This window comes from Cebidichthys violaceus, unplaced genomic scaffold (assembly GCF_023349555.1).
Source record: "Cebidichthys violaceus isolate CVI_PGR_0920_01 unplaced genomic scaffold, fCebVio1.0.p SCAF_21, whole genome shotgun sequence".
Lineage (NCBI taxonomy): Eukaryota > Metazoa > Chordata > Actinopteri > Perciformes > Stichaeidae > Cebidichthys > Cebidichthys violaceus.
This window is the reverse complement of record NW_027176384.1, coordinates 11003014-11020387: the sequence shown is the minus strand read 5'-3', so window position 1 is coordinate 11020387 and position 17374 is coordinate 11003014. Positions and strand designations below refer to the sequence as shown.

At 41.3% G+C, this 17374-nt stretch overlaps 3 protein-coding genes across 3 annotated transcripts; 1 reads left to right on the top strand and 2 right to left on the bottom strand.

Annotated features, from left to right (window-relative positions):
* Window positions 1-1716: 1716 nt before the first annotated feature.
* si:zfos-932h1.3 (uncharacterized) lies at window positions 1717-6877 on the bottom strand. The gene is made up of 9 exons (XM_068717350.1): window positions 6743-6877; window positions 6066-6268; window positions 5879-5980; window positions 5705-5800; window positions 5510-5620; window positions 5311-5428; window positions 4136-4928; window positions 3681-3739; window positions 1717-3578 (listed from the first exon to the last, which is right to left on the bottom strand). Exons 1-9 carry the CDS (start codon window positions 6840-6842, stop codon window positions 2056-2058), a joined length of 3105 nt encoding a protein of 1034 aa, XP_068573451.1. The 5' UTR covers window positions 6843-6877; the 3' UTR covers window positions 1717-2055.
* A 606-nt stretch (window positions 6878-7483) lies between these two features.
* washc3 (WASH complex subunit 3) lies at window positions 7484-10382 on the top strand. Its single transcript, XM_068717349.1, has 7 exons — window positions 7484-7671; window positions 8102-8200; window positions 8283-8348; window positions 8461-8598; window positions 8966-9082; window positions 9199-9263; window positions 9361-10382. Exons 1-7 carry the CDS (start codon window positions 7621-7623, stop codon window positions 9458-9460), a joined length of 636 nt encoding a protein of 211 aa, XP_068573450.1. The 5' UTR covers window positions 7484-7620; the 3' UTR covers window positions 9461-10382.
* Window positions 10383-10807: 425 nt separating this feature from the next.
* On the bottom strand, window positions 10808-14608 carry dram1 (DNA-damage regulated autophagy modulator 1). Its single transcript, XM_068717348.1, has 7 exons — window positions 14215-14608; window positions 13758-13825; window positions 13371-13513; window positions 13101-13278; window positions 12832-12890; window positions 12635-12727; window positions 10808-12545 (listed from the first exon to the last, which is right to left on the bottom strand). Exons 1-7 carry the CDS (start codon window positions 14343-14345, stop codon window positions 12507-12509), a joined length of 711 nt encoding a protein of 236 aa, XP_068573449.1. The 5' UTR covers window positions 14346-14608; the 3' UTR covers window positions 10808-12506.
* Between the last annotated feature and the right edge of the window lie 2766 nt (window positions 14609-17374).

Below are 17374 nucleotides of genomic sequence, written 5' to 3'. Positions count from 1 at the left end.
GCTCACTAGAGAAGTGCATTTACACAAATTAGCACATTCTTGTTTTTTCTGTGGCGCACTTTATGAAAAGAGCAAAGTCTTAATAGTGCAGGCAACTTACAAACCAAGAAAGCATTAATTATTAGTGGATTTTGGCCACATCTCCCTTAAATAAAATAAAATAGAACCATAATTGAACCATGACCCAAGAAATGGACCATTTTATCATGCTAAACTTGTATTGTGGTTTGTCTCATCTAGCAATGTTCTTTTTGTCGCTAACAATTTAAAATACATGAAAAAAACATGCAACGCTAAAAATAGAGTTTCAAACCACTGCCCCCCCCCCCCCCCCCCCCTTTAGAATGCCATGTAACTGCTCTTTGTTGCTCCCCTGTGAAATGATGCAGCCAGTTTAATCCTGGCGATCCCTGCTCAGCATCTGCCTCCCTCCTATCAAGCCTCCAATCAGAGCTGATTGAAGCCTCTCAGGTAATTAAACACATTCATTCAGCTCCTTCTTTGTAAGGACAAGCATGATATTGACATGATGGGGGGGGGGGGGGGGGGGGATATCCAGATAGATTGGCTGGGGAAGTGCAGAACCGCATTCTAGCCTCATACTTGAACATACATACAGCCTTACGCTTTAAATTATGTTTAGGCTGCAGAAAGCAGCTCAACAATGAGGTGTGACTGGCCACAAATAGCTCTTACTGTATATCGATTTCTCAAGTGTTTACCAGGTTACACAGACGGATTAAAAAGGAGCTTGCTCTCCACACAGTGTGTGATGAACACAACAGAAGGCAGGATGAAGACAGAATGATTTTACCACAGACAGCTGGAGGTCTGTAGAGGAAATGTGAGCCGTGTTTACGACGTTTATAATTAATTTTTGCTCCATAACCATCAGCTCACTGGGTTTTATGTGCACTCTGGACAGAAATGAAGGAAATACATCACCTGACACATGCAGGATGAGATTTCAAAGGCAACTCCAAGACAGCTCATTGGAAATACAGCCGAGGTCGGGGGGGGAAACCCTCGTTTTGGTGGCTGCAGAATTGCCCTTTTGAAACAGACACAATAAAAGCAATGCCTTAAAGTAGAGTTCCCCAACCTTTCCGGCTTGAGGCAACCCTTAAAACAAAGCTGTTCTCATATTTAATAATTGTTACAAGCCTGAAATGATAAAAACAAAAGAGTCATGCTACCTGCTCTGTGAAGCTGTACTAAGGCACAGAGGTGCTTTGTGTTAAATGCTAACATCAGAATGCTAACAAGCTAAGCAGGTGTAATGTTTACCATGTGCACCATCTTTGGTTGGCGTGTCGGCATGCTAACATTTGTTAATCAGCACTGAACACAAAATACAGCTGAGGGTGATGGGAATAACATTATTTTGCTGGTATTTATAGACCTACATCAAAGTACTGTAAGTTAAAAGTTTACCTGATGACGCTGCAGTAGGGCGAGTTATTAAAATTCTTCTTGGGAATCCATCCAATAGTTGTTGAGACTTCACTCAAAAGCAAAACTATCAACCGCATGGTGGATCTCAAATCAAATTTTTTGCAGCATAATTGTGTTTTTCTACTTTTCTATCCTGGTTAATCATCCAGTGACTCCTTGTTGCGTGGCCTCAAGTTGAGAACTGTTCCACTAAAGTACGATGCACCACAAGCACTACAGAAACAACGTCTTTAGCAAAAAAAACAATATTATACACTTAATAAAGGGACGTTTTATTGCATGGTATTACACAGGTTTTGGTTTTATGGTGTACGACCAGTGCCTTGTCTAGAGCACACCATACAATAACATATATACACATACTTTTTTTTTCACCTTTTAAATTTACTCAAAATGTTGAAGAATGCAACGGTACCAAACAATCATCATTTAGTACTAAAGTCTGTACAGCTAAGACATGTACTTGTGGACACACGCTTCTCTCCTGATAAACATTTAATACATTTGAGCTAAATATCTGAACACAAGCATCCTGAAACCACATACATTCGTTTTCACAATTCTCCTGATCTAAGCGATGAGACAGTCTCCATTATTCCCTTAATGCTTTGATTCCTCAGGCTGGATGGAGTCCACAGACTGTGCTGCTTCCACCTCTTCCCCGTGTTTCTCCATGTGTTTCTTAAGCTTGGCCTTGGACGTGAACGTTTTGGCGCAGCGTTCACAGTAAGGCTTCAGCGGCTTCAGCCCCGAATGGCTTCGCCTGTGTCGCGCCAGCTCCGACGAGCTCTTGAACTTCAGCTCGCAGACGTTGCAGGGGTACGGCCTCTCGCCCGTGTGAATGCGCTGGTGCAGCTGAGCCTCGCCGAGGGTGAGGAACGACTTCTCGCAGTGTCCGCAGGGGAACGGCCGCTCTCCCGTGTGAATGAGATTGTGTCTGGTCAGCGCGTACGGTTTGGTGAAGCCCTTCCCGCAGTAGGTGCAGGGGTACGGGCGGGCGCCGGTGTGCGAGACGATATGCTCCTGCTGGGTTTTCTTGCTCTTGAAACGTTTGTCACACTGAGGGCAAGAGTAGGGCCTGTCGTCCACATGAGACCGGTGATGTTTTGAAAGCTCTCCCTGCGACAAGAAGCCCTTCCCACACTGAGAGCAGAGGAAAGGCTTCTCCCCGGTGTGCATCCTCTCGTGTCTGGCCAGCACAGACACCAGCGTGAACCTCTTGGGGCAGTGGGAGCACTGGAAGGGCCGCTCGCCTGTGTGAACACGGAGGTGTTTCATGAACATGAAGCGGAGCGAGAACCGCTTGCTGCACTGGTTACACTGGTACGGCCGCTCCCCAGTGTGCGTGGACAGATGCCTCTTGACGTCAGATCGCCGAGTGTACGTCTTCTCACAATGTGGACACTTGAACTGACTCTTCACTTGATGCACCTGCCGGTGCTGGGAGCGCGCGAGCAGGGAGTCGAAGCCCTCGCCGCACTGCCGGCAGATGTAGCGCTTAGCGGAGACGTGAGACTTCCTGTGCTCGAGCAGCTCCGAGGAAGTCGGGAAGCTGTGGCTGCAGATGGAGCAGATCTGAGGAAGCTGGCTGTCTCGCGAGTGAGACTTCTTGTGGTGGACCGTCAGCGTGCGGAGGTTAGCGAAGGAGCTCCCGCACAGCTGGCAGGAGAAGGAAATGGCCACGCCGTGGTGTTTGCTCTCATGTTTGGCCAGATCCCACGAGTGCTGGAAGGTTCGATCGCACTGCGAGCAGTGAAACGGTCTCTCTCCGGTGTGCGTGAGCTGGTGTCTCCTCACGTCTGACGAGCGGGTGAACGTCTTACAGCACGTTTCACAGGCGAGGGCCTTCCGTCTGCTTTGGGGCTGAAGCACGTCTGCTTTGCTTTGAGCGTCAGCTTGCTCTGCTTTGCTCTCCTCTTTGTTTCCTTTGGGGAAAAGTTTAATGGATGTAAAAATCTCATCCGTGCAAGAAGGAGACGGAGTAAATTTGGCCCCTGAGAGAGTCTTGTATACTTCAGTGGGAACACTTTGCATGTGGAAGTGAGGAGGGCTGTTTTCCTCAGAGTTGTGGAAGGGACACTGAGAGCAGGTAAAGATGATGGATGTCGTCTCGTCTGCAGCACCTGCAAATACGGAAAAAAAAGAAGATGTAAGTGTGAGTGAAGTAGGTGGATTTTAATTTTAAAAACTCCAAGATGTTTCTCTTCTTCTTATCAAAATATTACCTTTGTTGATTCCTTTGATGGCGATAACAGAGTGGGCAACTGATACACCAGCTTTGCTCCTGGTGAAGTAAAAATGTTGAATCGTTAAATGTACATCACTCATATTTTTGGGAACAATTTTCTGTAAGGAAATAATTGTGATTTGGGAAATAATATTTCAAGTGTTACAACAATTACTAGTTCCTTGTCTCATTGATTTACCAAAATGTCAACTTATTCCTTGAAAGAAATCTCCAAAATGGAATCAATTGAAATTCAGCACATTCATAACAGTAAAACACCTTATGAATTATGAAACAGGAGGGCATGAATGATAAGAATTGTTATCATAAATGTATTTCCCAGACTGCTTTTTGTTACTGTTACTATGTAATGTAACTCGTCCTAATACAAATGTGAGTGACCAAAAAAAAAAGGAAATAAACTGGTCAAACTGCTGATATTGATCACATTACATTTTCGGTTCTTCACCACTTTCCCTGGAAGACCTCTGGATTTTCTCCTGCCAGCTGGGTGAGATCTTCATTTGTAGACGAGTGGATCGGCGCACATTAGGTGAACCGGGAGACTGTTGAGCTTCAGCTACCGGATTCTCACCGAGGACATCCGTCATGTCTTCATGGACAGAAAAGGATTCATGGTCCTCCCTTAAATCTGCACAACAGTTCAAACTGCTCTCCATGCCTCCAGGTTGGAAATCCTCCTCCACCTCTTCAACATTTTCTCTCTTCTCATCAGTTTGGTCTCTTGTTTCATGTCCTTCCTGTGTTTGTCCTTCATCTAGTGCATTTCCTAACCCAAACTCATCGTTCAGGGACGAATCATTACTCTTTCCTGTTAGTACATCTTGACCGAGGCTCTCCTTCCTCAGTGCAAAGGTTTTCGTCAAGGTCTCTAGAGCTTTAGCCACATCCACAGTTTCACTTGTTTCTTCTGCCCTCGAGCTGGTGGCCTCCTCGGCGCCGGCGTTATCTGCACTCACGGCCACTATCTCCTCTTCGTAGAAGTCCGTCTGAACTTGCACTTCGGCCGATTCGATCATTTCTTCATCTACTTCAGACGCGGCAACTTCGACTTCGGTGTAGACGGCCACAACGCTGTACTGGTCCGTTCCCACAAAAGTGACGGGGTTTAGGACATTAGCATAGTTGTGGATGGATTCCAGTCCAACGGAGACGTTCGTCTTTTGCGAGGGAGGAATGGATAAAGCAGACATGATGCAGCTACCAATGGTGGACGAAGGGCCGTCTACAAGGACAGAAAACAAGGAATCACTGGTTGAAAAATTTTACTTTTAAGGCAATTTATTATCACTTTTATCAGCTAATTGTCTACTGGTTGAGTCTATAAAATATCAGGAAATAGTAAAAACATGTTTCCCAGTTTGTGTTTTCTTGCTTGATTAGGAAACTCACAATTTAATTGGATTCTTGAGGATTCAGTTGCATCAGATAAATACCAATATGGCATAACAGCCTTAAAGTAACAATTGTAAGCATTTTCCTAATAAATCCTTGCATATAAGAAACTGAAGCCAGAGCATATTTGGCATTTTTCTTTATATTTTACTTAAATTGACAAACGTAATGCAAAATTCTGTCAACTGACGAGCCATTTCAGCTCTACTCACACGGCATTTTCAGCAGTCCTGAACTTTTGTAGTGCTCAAAGATTAAGCTCAGCTCTTCAGGCGAGGACCGAACACATTCCTCCACCACAGAAGGAGCCGAGCCAAGCCAGGCCGCAGTCTGTAATCACAGTGTGTGATAAGTGGCACACGCTTTGCAGAAGGAAAAAACAACCTGAGACGACTGGATGGACAGACTGACCTGTTTTAAATCCGGTACTGGAAGCAGCTTTTCCAATTTTGAGAGCAGCTCCCACAATAAGATGTGCAGAGCAGCATCGTATTGTGGCCCATATTCCACTGGGAACACCTCCTGTAGGAGATAATTAAATGTCAATTCACTGTAGGACTTATTAAGAGTATTCTCAAACGAAGAAAGTATTTAAATCCGTCTGACCTGGAAGAAATACGCTCTCTCGACTGGATCTTTCAGCAGGCTCTGAACAAGTGCAATGAATGTGGACTCTGTTGTTTTCACCTCTGCGTCCCTGTACTGCCACAGATAGGATTCACGTCACTTAAGGATTGTCATTATTTGTTTTATAAAAAGGTGTTCCTTCACTGGACTTACATCTGTGTTTGCGTTAGTTATTGGGAGTCTATCCAAATGTCTCTGGATCACTTGAGAATCAACAGAACCTCGAGCCGAGCCTTTGCAAAGCTCCAGAATCAACTGAAATACCAACAAATTGTTACGCGCAAAAAATCATTAGAAAAGACTTATTTACAATGTGACACAATACACAACTTCTGCTCACCCTGGCTCTTAGACCCAGAATGAGCTGGGCTCTCTGCCTGTGGTTGATCAGTCCAGGGACCGCCTCAGTCACCATGAACACAAACTCCTGGAGCTTCTCGTAATTCACGACGTCTTTCTGCTTCGCCAGCTGCCACATCGCTGCAGACAGAAGCTGCAGTGGGGGCACCAGCAGGCGAAGAGATGTCAGAGGTAGGCTGGGGTCTGAAACGTGAAGGTGTAATGTGAGAGGTGGTCTGTTGAGAGGGCATCAATGAGCTTTTCATTCAGGGGAGCACTTCCAAACATACTCATTTAAATTAAAATATAAATTTTTCATTCACATTGGAAATATAATAAAACTTGCTTAACAACAACAATAGTAAAATTACTGATAAATCTATATTCTATTACAACTACCCCCACTAAGAACCTGCCATAAACCTGCCTATGAACCCGTATAATGACTGGATAAACTACTTGATATGAGTTTGAAACTTGCAATTTTGTAAAGTATCTGCAGCTGTGCAACAACGAACTCTATTTATTGATATTATTGCTTGGAATCTGGCTATCAACGTAATTTCTAACGCAGTAACACCAGTCTTGGCTGCATGATTCCTTTAAATAGACAGATCCCGCTAACATAAACAAAGCCTGCTCTAAATTACAGCGGGATTTAATTATTAATATACGTACCGTTTATTTTCTCTATTGACCCAACAACCTCCATTAGTACAATATTTCTCCTGTGGCGCTGATAAATGAATGTAAAATAATGTTTTTTTATAGCTAACATGCGCTGTTAGTACGCAAGCACCCGTTTCCTCAACTCTTGCGTTTCCTCTTTTCAAAATAAAAGTTTCACAATTCCGCTGTGACTGCTCTACACATCCAATTCCTGTCCTCCTCTAATAAGACATGCTTAAAAATCTATGACATACAGGTACTTTAGGTTTAGCATCTGTCCGTACAGTAAAACAAATAAGGATTAATAGTTTTTATTTAAGACAAGGTCGTAATTATGATCAAATATAACATATAATTTGTTCTAATCAATCCTGCTGTGGTCAAAGACACAAAACAACACATTTGCAAGTTTAACCGAAGTTGTAACATATGATTTATGTGGCTCAATCTGTAATTAATTTAGAGAAAATCTTTTGAAATAATGAATAATAGATATACATTAATGTATAAGAGGGGAAAATTCACAAATGCATTTCTTATATTTAAGTTAAAAAACGTCACTGTTTATTAAATGTTATTTTAATAAATAATGAAATGGTGTATTGATTTATAAACATTTTATAACCGGAATCTGTCAAACTAGGCTCCACGACTGAACCGGATGTTGTTACTTTCCACTGACACGGAAACGGGACTTCAAAATAAAAGCTCAACTCACAAGTCCCGTCGTCTGATTCTAACGTCGTGACGTCACGACACGATCAGACAAACAGTCCCGAGTCACATGAAACGTCTCCATGTAGCCATTTCTGTCGTTTTTGCAGTGACATTCTCGCTATTAGACCTGAAACTGCTCTGCAATCTGCAGGAAGTTTAAAGAATCCAACATGGACGAGGACGGGCTGCCGATCGTGGGGTCTGGTGTCGATCTCACCAAGGTTGGCTAACGTTATGCTAAGAGGAAATCACAAGAGAGTTGACATTGTGTGTGTTAGCAAGTCAGATAGTAATAGTAACGTTAGTTCACCAAAAACAATTTCGTTGTAATTAACAGCCTTTAGCATCCCTTTGCAATATTGTACAAGGTGGCTCAGCTGTAGTTCATATATTTTTGCTATAGTTGTATATATAATTATTTTAACTATTTAAGAAAACATCTCCCATAGCTTCACTAACTGACTTTATAATGATCTTGTAGTAAATAATCTGGGATTTCCCAATATCTGCTATGTTAAAACTGAATGAATGCAATGGTTTGAAATAGCATAGGAAGGAGAAATTACATCATTAGGATGGTGTGAATTACTTCCTAGAGTACGTCACTTCCTGGGTTCCTACTTAAGATACCTTTATCTCTGTGTCCTTCAGGTCCCTGCTATTCAACAGAGGAGAGTTGTTGCCTATCTCAATCAGTTTGTCGTGCACACGGTCCGGTTCCTTAACCGGTTTTCCACAGTATGTGAAGAGGTTTGTAAATCTTCTTGTACTCTATACTTTAATTTGCCACTTAATCCTCTATCCTGGTCCTGAACATACTTCTTTCCCACAGAAACTTGCGAACATATCTCTCCGCATCCAGCAGATTGAAACAACCCTGTGCATTTTGGAAGCCAAAGTGAGTTTCTTGAGCCTCTCTCCGGTCATTCTGTCTGCAGTTTATGACACTCTCTACACATGCCGTGCGCATGCACTGATCATATATCAAAGTTTGTAATTTTTCTGAGCAGCTGTCCTCCATTCCCGGGCTGGAAGACGTCACAATAGATGGAATCAGTCAGCGGCGACCTGCTCAGACGAATGGACCCACTACCGCCAGTCAGAGCCAAGCAGATGGTCCAGCAGCAGGGACCCTGCCTCCGCCAGAGGTGAATACACTGACATGCACACAAACAAGTATAGAGTGTTTTCAGCTCAAAAAGCCAAGACGATTCTAAGGAATGCTCATACGCTTTATTTTCGAGAGTTAGTTGTTGGAGAAGAGAAGACTGATTCCACCGCTTCTATTCCATAAGCACTGCAAAAAAAGTACAAACTCAAACCACCCAAATCCAGTTCATCAAAGAGCAGCATCATACACTCCAACATCAGATACACTTTTGCAAGCCACAAATTCCTCAACCCAAGAAAGAGTACCACCTACTAAAAAATGCAAAACAGAGTACCACATTTGATATCCTGTGCCGTCTTAACTACTTCCCGCTGTCGTAGTGATTTGTATATTTCATGTTGCAGCCCGCTCAGACCGCACCAGAGCCGGCAGCGACACCGAAAGCAGAAGCCTCTGCAGAGAACGTCATGACAGTGGCCAAGGACCCGCGTTATGCCCGATACCTGAAGATGGTTCAAGTGGTAAATCATCACTAACACCTGCTTAAGGACTTAACGGATTTAAAAAACAAACAAAAAAAATCACAAAAAAACCCCCAGTATGTTCTGTATCTCAATGCATGTTTTATCTGTCACAGGGAGTTCCAGTTATGGCTATAAAGAATAAAATGGTCCTGGAGGGTTTGGATCCTAACTTGCTTGAGTGAGTGTTTTACTGTTACTGTTGTGGTGATGATCTTATATGAATCTTTTTATTTTATGAAACTGACCAATAACATTGCCTTCACTGCTGATGACAGCACACCGGACGCCCCCGTGCCCGACGGAGGAACGAGGAGCGCCGAGGATCAGGACGCTGCTGCCACCAGCTCTGACAGCGAGTCGTCTTTCAGTGACTGACATTTCCTCTGTCCCCGTCACCCGCAAAGCTTCCTGTAAAGGCCACTCATCGCTACTCTGAGCTTCTGTAGGCCTGTACTGACACAGAGAAGTGGGTTGCAGCGTGCTTGTAAAGGAGCACCAGCGAGAAGGTGTGAATGTAAGTGCCTGAAACGGGAAACCCCAACCACAGTGATTGTAATTCCAGTGTAAAAGCATTGAAATTGCTTCGCTTACGGTCAGCGACCTCAATTTTGATACATTTAGCATTTTTGACAAAGAGGGAATAATTCCCTGCTGAGTATTTTAGCAGTAGATCTCAAAACATGGCAGTAGAAAGTCATTTTTGTACAAAAAGTAATTCTGTACTGCAAAAGTTATTGGTCTTCTTCGATTGTCACACTACTATCACAGTGTAATGCCTTTAAGAGACACACTCATGAATTGAAAGTTCTAAAAAAAAAAGAAAATGTATGTTGGATACTTTGAATGTTTGACACATGCATTGTAATTCTGTGTGTTAAGCAAAGGGAGGAAGAATACAATCTACTTTCAGTTTTGATGTACTGTATATCACAATACCAGTTTAATGGGAAGGAAAATCACATGTCGTTCAGCATGTGATTTTCCTTCCGTAAATTCAGCCGTCACTCGGAAGTATTTTGATAGTTGCCGGAACAACAACTTACAGTACTTTCAGTGTGAGGCCTCTGTTCTGTGTACTGCTCATTTTAGACTACATTCCAGTGACTTCAGAAAGTACTCAGACCTTTGTTTTGTCCATCAATTTACACATAAAGATGCTGCAGAAAAGTTTTGTTGCAAAGTTCTTTTGAACCTAAACTGAAATCTGAATACTTTGTAAAGCTGCTGCACCGCGTTATACAGAGAAAAAAAAACACCTTATATGACACAACGAAAGACAATAAATGATGAAGAGTAATATTTTGTCTAGCTCTGCTTTAGGTAGTTTCACAGCTAACATTTTGTCCATGGACATGTTTCTCAATCTTTAATTGGGTTTGTGGAGTTTCAATGTTTTTTCCAGGAATATCGGTGTAACTAGCCTCAGAGCAAACAGACTTACACTAACAGTCATCCGTGATAAACGCTGCGTGTGAACAATGTACCTGCAGATTTCTTTTGTGTTGACTGTGTTGGTTGTTTCAGCTTATCGTTTCATAGATCAGGACTTGTGACTACATGCCCGGAAATGTAAAATAGGGAAGTCAGGAATGCTTTCACAATAAATAAATATTCATAAGATTTCTACAAATGCATTTTACACTGTGAAGACTGAAAAGAATGAGTGTGGAGAAGTCTGGAAAGCTCTTTGTGTACAAAAGCAAGATCTGTAATAAACTCAAGTTTGTTTTTAAAAAAAAGTGTATCTTTATTTTCCAGCTCAGCATCGCACCATAATCTCTGCAGTACAACATGTCATAAGCAAAACAGTACTAATACAGTATTTCAATTAAAAAATAATTTCCCTTGTAAATACAGTATCTGTAGTGGACAAGTTAGTAATCTGTGGTCACGTGACCACCAATACAGTACAGCGTTTCTCTTTGAAATACTTTGTTAGTCTCATCGCCATGTATCGAGAAAGAGATGCTCCAAAAGTACTGGCCAGTGAAATATATCAGCCGATACTCAAATGTGATAGAGATCTTTACAACAGCCAACACGATGACACAAACATTTTTCTCAGCATATAAGGTGTCACAAGCCTTCCCAGCATGTGACAGGAATGTGTTGAAGGTCATTAAATCATCTCAAGCAGCCTGACGGTATTACATAGTATTTATTTACTTCCCAATGTGTCAAGTCCATTTTATTTATTAATTCCAAATTCACAAATTTGTCTCGGAGTGTCCTCGTGATGCTACTTGCACCATTACAATCTGTAACAATCTATAGTCAAAAGTTAAAAAGATAAGAAACTTTAAAAAATTTTTTTTTTTAAAAATTATATATATATATATATTTCTGATAGTCAAAATAATTGTATTTTTTCCAGACGATTACATTTTGTGTGAAATCATGGAAACCTCTGCCTCTTCAGACCCTTGAAATTCCTACAAATTAAACCATTTTAAAAGGAAAGGTCACTCTAGTTGTTTACAACTCGTGTGCGCTAATCTAAGGCAGAGAAATAAAGGCGGCATTGATCTGCCTGAAAGCACACTGAAAACTTGTTTTTTTTTTAATTCTAATTAGCTTCAATTCAGTTGTACTGAGCAAACTAATGAATTAAGTGGTCTGATCCCCATTGCCTGAGTTGTCTCCAGGCTGTAGACACAAGCAGAATCTCCCCCACAGCTGCACTGTAGAACTACTGTATGGAGCAGCATCAGCTGAAACCATTTAGTAGTAAGAACCAAAACTGTGAATTAGAGCATCCATAGAAAGTGTTTTTTTTTTTTTTTACTACTTAATTAGTTCCCACAAAGACAACAAACTTGGAAAATGAGTAAAAAATAAAATGGAACTTTGGTTTAGGAACTACTGGCAGCATTTGAATAATAATCCCATTTTTGAAGTAGTATTTCTGGTTACTTACAGACAGTGTCGATTCACATAACATTACTTTGAGTGGTTTGCTCATTAAACCGCATGTGGCGGTGTCATGTGTTCACTGAGTGATGCACTTCTCTTATCACAGGTCTGACGGGGCGGGACGTGTCACGCTGGTGTGGCAAGTTTGAAACTTGCCACACCAGCTTTTGAAAGTTTCAAAAGCAAAGTGGTGTTCATAGGACGCAATAAGTACAAAGTACACTTACAAAAAAAAGGATTTGAGATCGTATAAAAAGTATAAAGATACAAGCTGTGATCACTTCTTCTTTTTTTCCTGCTATGATCAGTTGTTTAAAAACGTATAAATAACAACGTACCTCCTTCAATCCACCAATAAATTCAGTCCGGTACAGAAGACAAAATCATATAAAAGCCTCGTGGTGTAAAATGCAAATGTACAAAATGCGTAAAAGCTTTACAAAAACAAAAAGCAGCACATTTTTACTTGAAAATACTGATTTCGCTGGCAGTTGCAGACTCATCAAGGCTACTCCGCATATTCTGTTTTCACTCGTAAGGTAAACAGCTGTAGGAAACAAAACAAAAAATAGAGAGAATTGAGAAGTAAATCATTTTTTTCAATCAAGAGTTTCCGTTTGACGGCGTGTAACTCACCTTAAAATCGTCGATGTATGTGAGGAAGAAGCAGATGAAGCTGAAGGCAACGATCCACTCGCACACAGCGCTGGCTAGATAGAAGGGATAGTCCTGAAAGAGGGACACAATCAGTACACCTTCAACACATTAGTGTTGATTGCAAACTTTGCAAAAAAAATTGATGCATGATGTCATAGTGACAAACGACAGCCCACCTTTTGTTCTGTGTCTCTGCGCAGCGCGGTTTGTGTCACAAAGAACGCACAGATGACAGCTGAATTCATCCCATTAAGAAAAAATGGCGTTTAACAGCTGTTGGCCCTTGTAGTTGTGTGCATTTACTGTTAACTCCAAGAGAATAATGTTGCAATCATAAAGGGAAGTTCCATGTCATACTGGTTAACTTAGTAGACCAGGAAACTAAAGCATGTCGACTTTTTTTTGAAATGTGTTTTAACAGATTAGACTTGTGTGAAAAGGATACTGGGGAAAAAAGCCAAAGAGGCAAGGGTGGCGATGCCCAAACGTACTCGACACACACTCATGGAGGACCCGAATGGATAGGCTCGATACGATAGAACAGACTGGAGTATTGTGTACAAGACACCAGAGACAAAGAACATCAGCGCTCCGATGTCGTGAACTACTGCCACTGTTGTTTCCTGCAAATCAAAACAGAACAAACACGCCATTAAACGTGAAGTTATCTTCGTGTGTTTAATATGTGCAGCACACGCAGGTCAGACGTACGTACCTGGAACGTTGCAACGATGCACATGCCCAGACAGGACAACATGCCAAACACAAAAGCAGCTTTATTGAGACCCGGGTACACCACCCTTGGGTCAACACTCAGCTTCTCCACATACTTGTACCGGCCATATATGGTGGCTGTTCCTGCGTAAAGATGACAGAGTGCATTTACCACAAAGTTCTTGCAAATGTGTGACTCTTTTTTTTTTTTTTTTAAAAACTGAAAAATTCCTCTTGCTTCCCGACAAATGAAATCTGCTTTCACTTTTCTCATAAAGGGGAACTGTGACTAGCATCTTGGGAAAGCTTTGTTCCTCCCTTGGAAAAGCCCAGAGTTGCCTAAAAGAGACAGATGTGACATTGCAGATGTTGATGGGAGTGGAAATACCTGCGCATGCAGAAATGAATGTCATCAGGCCAAAAATGCAGCTCTCTGGGGGGTTCGCACCTGTGTCACTGACAAGGGAACAGACAGACCTGCATTTCAGCCGTCACATCACAGACATGTGTTGATAGTACCATAACTTCCCTTTATTTCGAACTAGACCTCTTCTTTGAGACAGCTAGTAAACTTTGGTCGTCTCTTCTTAAAATAAAAGTCCACCTTTAAAGGGAGAAGTGAGAAGAAGAGGTCTAAATCCGCACAAAGTAACAGATGTGTCGAGTTAGCTACGTGCAGCTGGAGTTTGGGTACCAGCCAAGTCACTGCGGAGGAAACGAAACTAAAGTCTAGCTCTCAGAAACCAATCAAAATAAAATATGCATTCTTATATCTCAGATTTGACTAGATGAAGATCAAATAATACCTTCCCTGGTCTGAAAACAAATGCATGAATACAACTCACCTTATGTATGGAAAGATTATGTCGACATCATGTCTGAGAAGCGCAATAAGGTAGGAAATGATGAAAGTGCTGGAGGACCAGATGACCAAAAACACTGGTAGAAAGCACAGTCCTCGCTTGAACCAAAACATCTCAGAGAGGCTTAAAGCGGAACCTCCAGAGAAGACTTGGACACGGGTGAAGTAGTCAAATAGTCCTATACAGTCCTCGTTTAAATGCTAGTCCAGCGATCAGCGTTGAGTCCGCTGCTGTTGTTGCTGTGAAGTGTGGTGAGGTTACCAACAGTCACATGGTGGTGTGTGATCAAGAATGAGCCTCGAGCAATAAGCTGATCTCGGATACAGTATACAGTGTACAGTAACTTCTTCCCCATTAAAAGCGCTGTCTGTGGGCCGACCTACGCAAATAAAACCTCCCTATGATCATCCAGCGCTTCCTGTAGCTACTCTCTTATTCTTTCTCTCGCTTCCACTTCGGAGACTCTTTGAATTGTTCAAAAGTGTGACAAAATTGTTTTTGGTAAAAAAAAAAAAATTGCCAAAAAAATGCACTTTTATAAATCAACACTTAAAAGTAATCATTGTGCAGAATGTTTTATATTGTATAGACATATTATCATATTATTTTATTATTTTATTTACATTGGAATCATTATGTATTTTAGGATGTTTGTGAACAACATTGTGGAGCTATATGATGTTGGGTAAAAGTAGCTATTAAACCAATGGAGTAAAAGTACTACATTTAAGACGTCGGCTAAGTAGTAAAAGAGAGGTACCGTAAAGTTGTAATTAAGTACAGTACTTCAGTAACTGTACTTTGTTACTTTCCACTAACAATAATGACATTATAGTACTTTATTGTAGTTTTGTTTTGATTTTCTTTTCACTCTTTTTAGAATCTGATTTCTTGAAACTACAGGTGTCAGCACAGGATTGGTACCTGGCAGGGCGGTAAAGTAAATACAGTTTTGACTTCTATTTGGATTGTCATACTTCATACTGCACATTTACTTCAAAAGGGATACATTTTTACTCCACTACCTTTATTTTACAGCTGGTTACTGATTACTTTGCATAAAAGGCTATAAAATGTATTATTATAGATTAATATCCAGCAGTATAATGTACCCACTTTTAAAGGGAAATACTAGTTACATTGTATTGATACACAGAATTAATAATAATAATAAAAAAACATGTGATAGAATACTTACAGGGGCCATTTTTCTGAATTTTAAGATTAACTTTTGATACAATAAATACTTTTTTCTGCTAATACTCTGGTGCTTTTAATTAAGTAAGATTTTCAATGTATGTCTTTTACTTAAATTTAGTTTTTTTTCTCCCTACAACCTATATTGGGACTTGAGAATATGATCTGTGTACTTTATTTCTTCTACCACTGCTCTCTGGTGGTGAAGGTTGAGAACATGTGGCCTCTGGCTGGGTTCCTAAAGACGGGTTCATCTGGGGAAACCAAGGGAACCTGAGCCGAGAAACAAAGTTGGCCAAGTTGTCATGGATGTAGATCCCCTAGACAACATAACTATTCCAGGGTGCTACTCTCTGTGTTTACTTTCCATCTAAGAAACAAAAGTTTAAAATAATCCATGCAAAAAAAAAATGTTTATCTCTACCATGGAGGTGGTGAGAGCAAAGCTAAGATTTATGGGAAATATGGCAGGTTGACATAGACCAAAATTTAGCGTCAAGGCCAAATACCTTTGATCTTTGCACGGCTGGTTTGTGCTCCTAGAGCGGGGGGGGGGGGGGGGGGGATATTTTTCCCAAGGGGCCGCATGAGAAACAGGGACCGTTGAGGAGGGCCGGACCAAAAGACTGAACTCAACCCTGCTCTATATTATTCCACCTCTTTATAAAAAGCAGTACATTGTATGGTTTTGGTAAGCTGCGGGTGGTAAGAGTAAATATTATGATCAGTGGTGGAATTTAACTAAGTATATTTGCTCAAGTACTGTACTTATGTACAAATTCAAGGTACTTTACTTGTGTTTCCATTTTATTCAACTTTGTACTTCCATTCCACTACATCTCAGAGGGAAACATTGTACTTTTTACTCCACTACATTTGTCTGGTAGCCTTAGTTACTAGTTACTTTGCACATTATAATTTTTCAAAACTTTCCTAACTACCCAAACTGAGCAACAGAGTATAAAGGAGTTCAAATGAGCTTCACCTTAAACATCTGCAGCAGGAATAACGATCCAAACAAATAGAAATCGAGTCTGTGTTGGGCTTGAACGAGTGCACTGAAGTCCGGCTGAATGTGTGAGGTGGTATGTGAAGGACAGCTGACAGGTGATCGTCAGTGAGAGGGGATCTGGATCTGTAGGTCTAGGGACACAGAGTCCAAGTGGAGCCAGTTCAGAGCTGTAATTGTTGATGTGGCTATTGAAGCTCGCCAGTGCCTGACTTGGCAGCAACTTTATGAAATTGTTGGTTGAAAAGACCTTTTTTTTTTTTTTTTCTGGCTTGGTGGGAGTTCTGCCTCCTCAGAGAAAAGGCTACTACAGCCTGTCTGGTCTCAGCAGAGGAGACCACAGAGAAGGACTTTTGGTTCGTCTGAGTTTAGTTCAACTATCCACACTCAACGCCACCACAACTAACACTGTGCTAGTGTTATTATTACCCCACCCTCATACAACCACAGCTTATCACGTGACCAAAGTCCTGAACTTAGATCATGTGATGACACCTCCACTGTTGCCAGTAGTTTCTGGTTCTCTTTGTTGATTTTGGGGATGTAGGCTACAAGGCTAGCTCTGAGCAGCTGTATTTCTGCTTTTCTACTGACACAAACATGCTTTTGTTACAGAGCACATTTGGTGCACTTTTCATTGCTGTAGATAAGAATTGAGATTAGAGCTGCGGCGATGAAAAGATTAGTGTTCAACTATTAATAAATTAAATTTATTGCCAACTATTTTGATAATTGATTCATTGGTGTGAGTAATTTTCCCAAGACAAAAGATGTCTGATTCCAGCTTTTTAAATGTCCTGGTTTCTTCACGTCTGCATGACTAAACTGAATATCTTTGAGCTGTGGACAGAAAAAGACATTTGAGGACATCACCTTGGGCTTTGAGAACATTTTCATGAGGATTTCTTTCCTCTGACAATCTCAAAGTAAATGTTT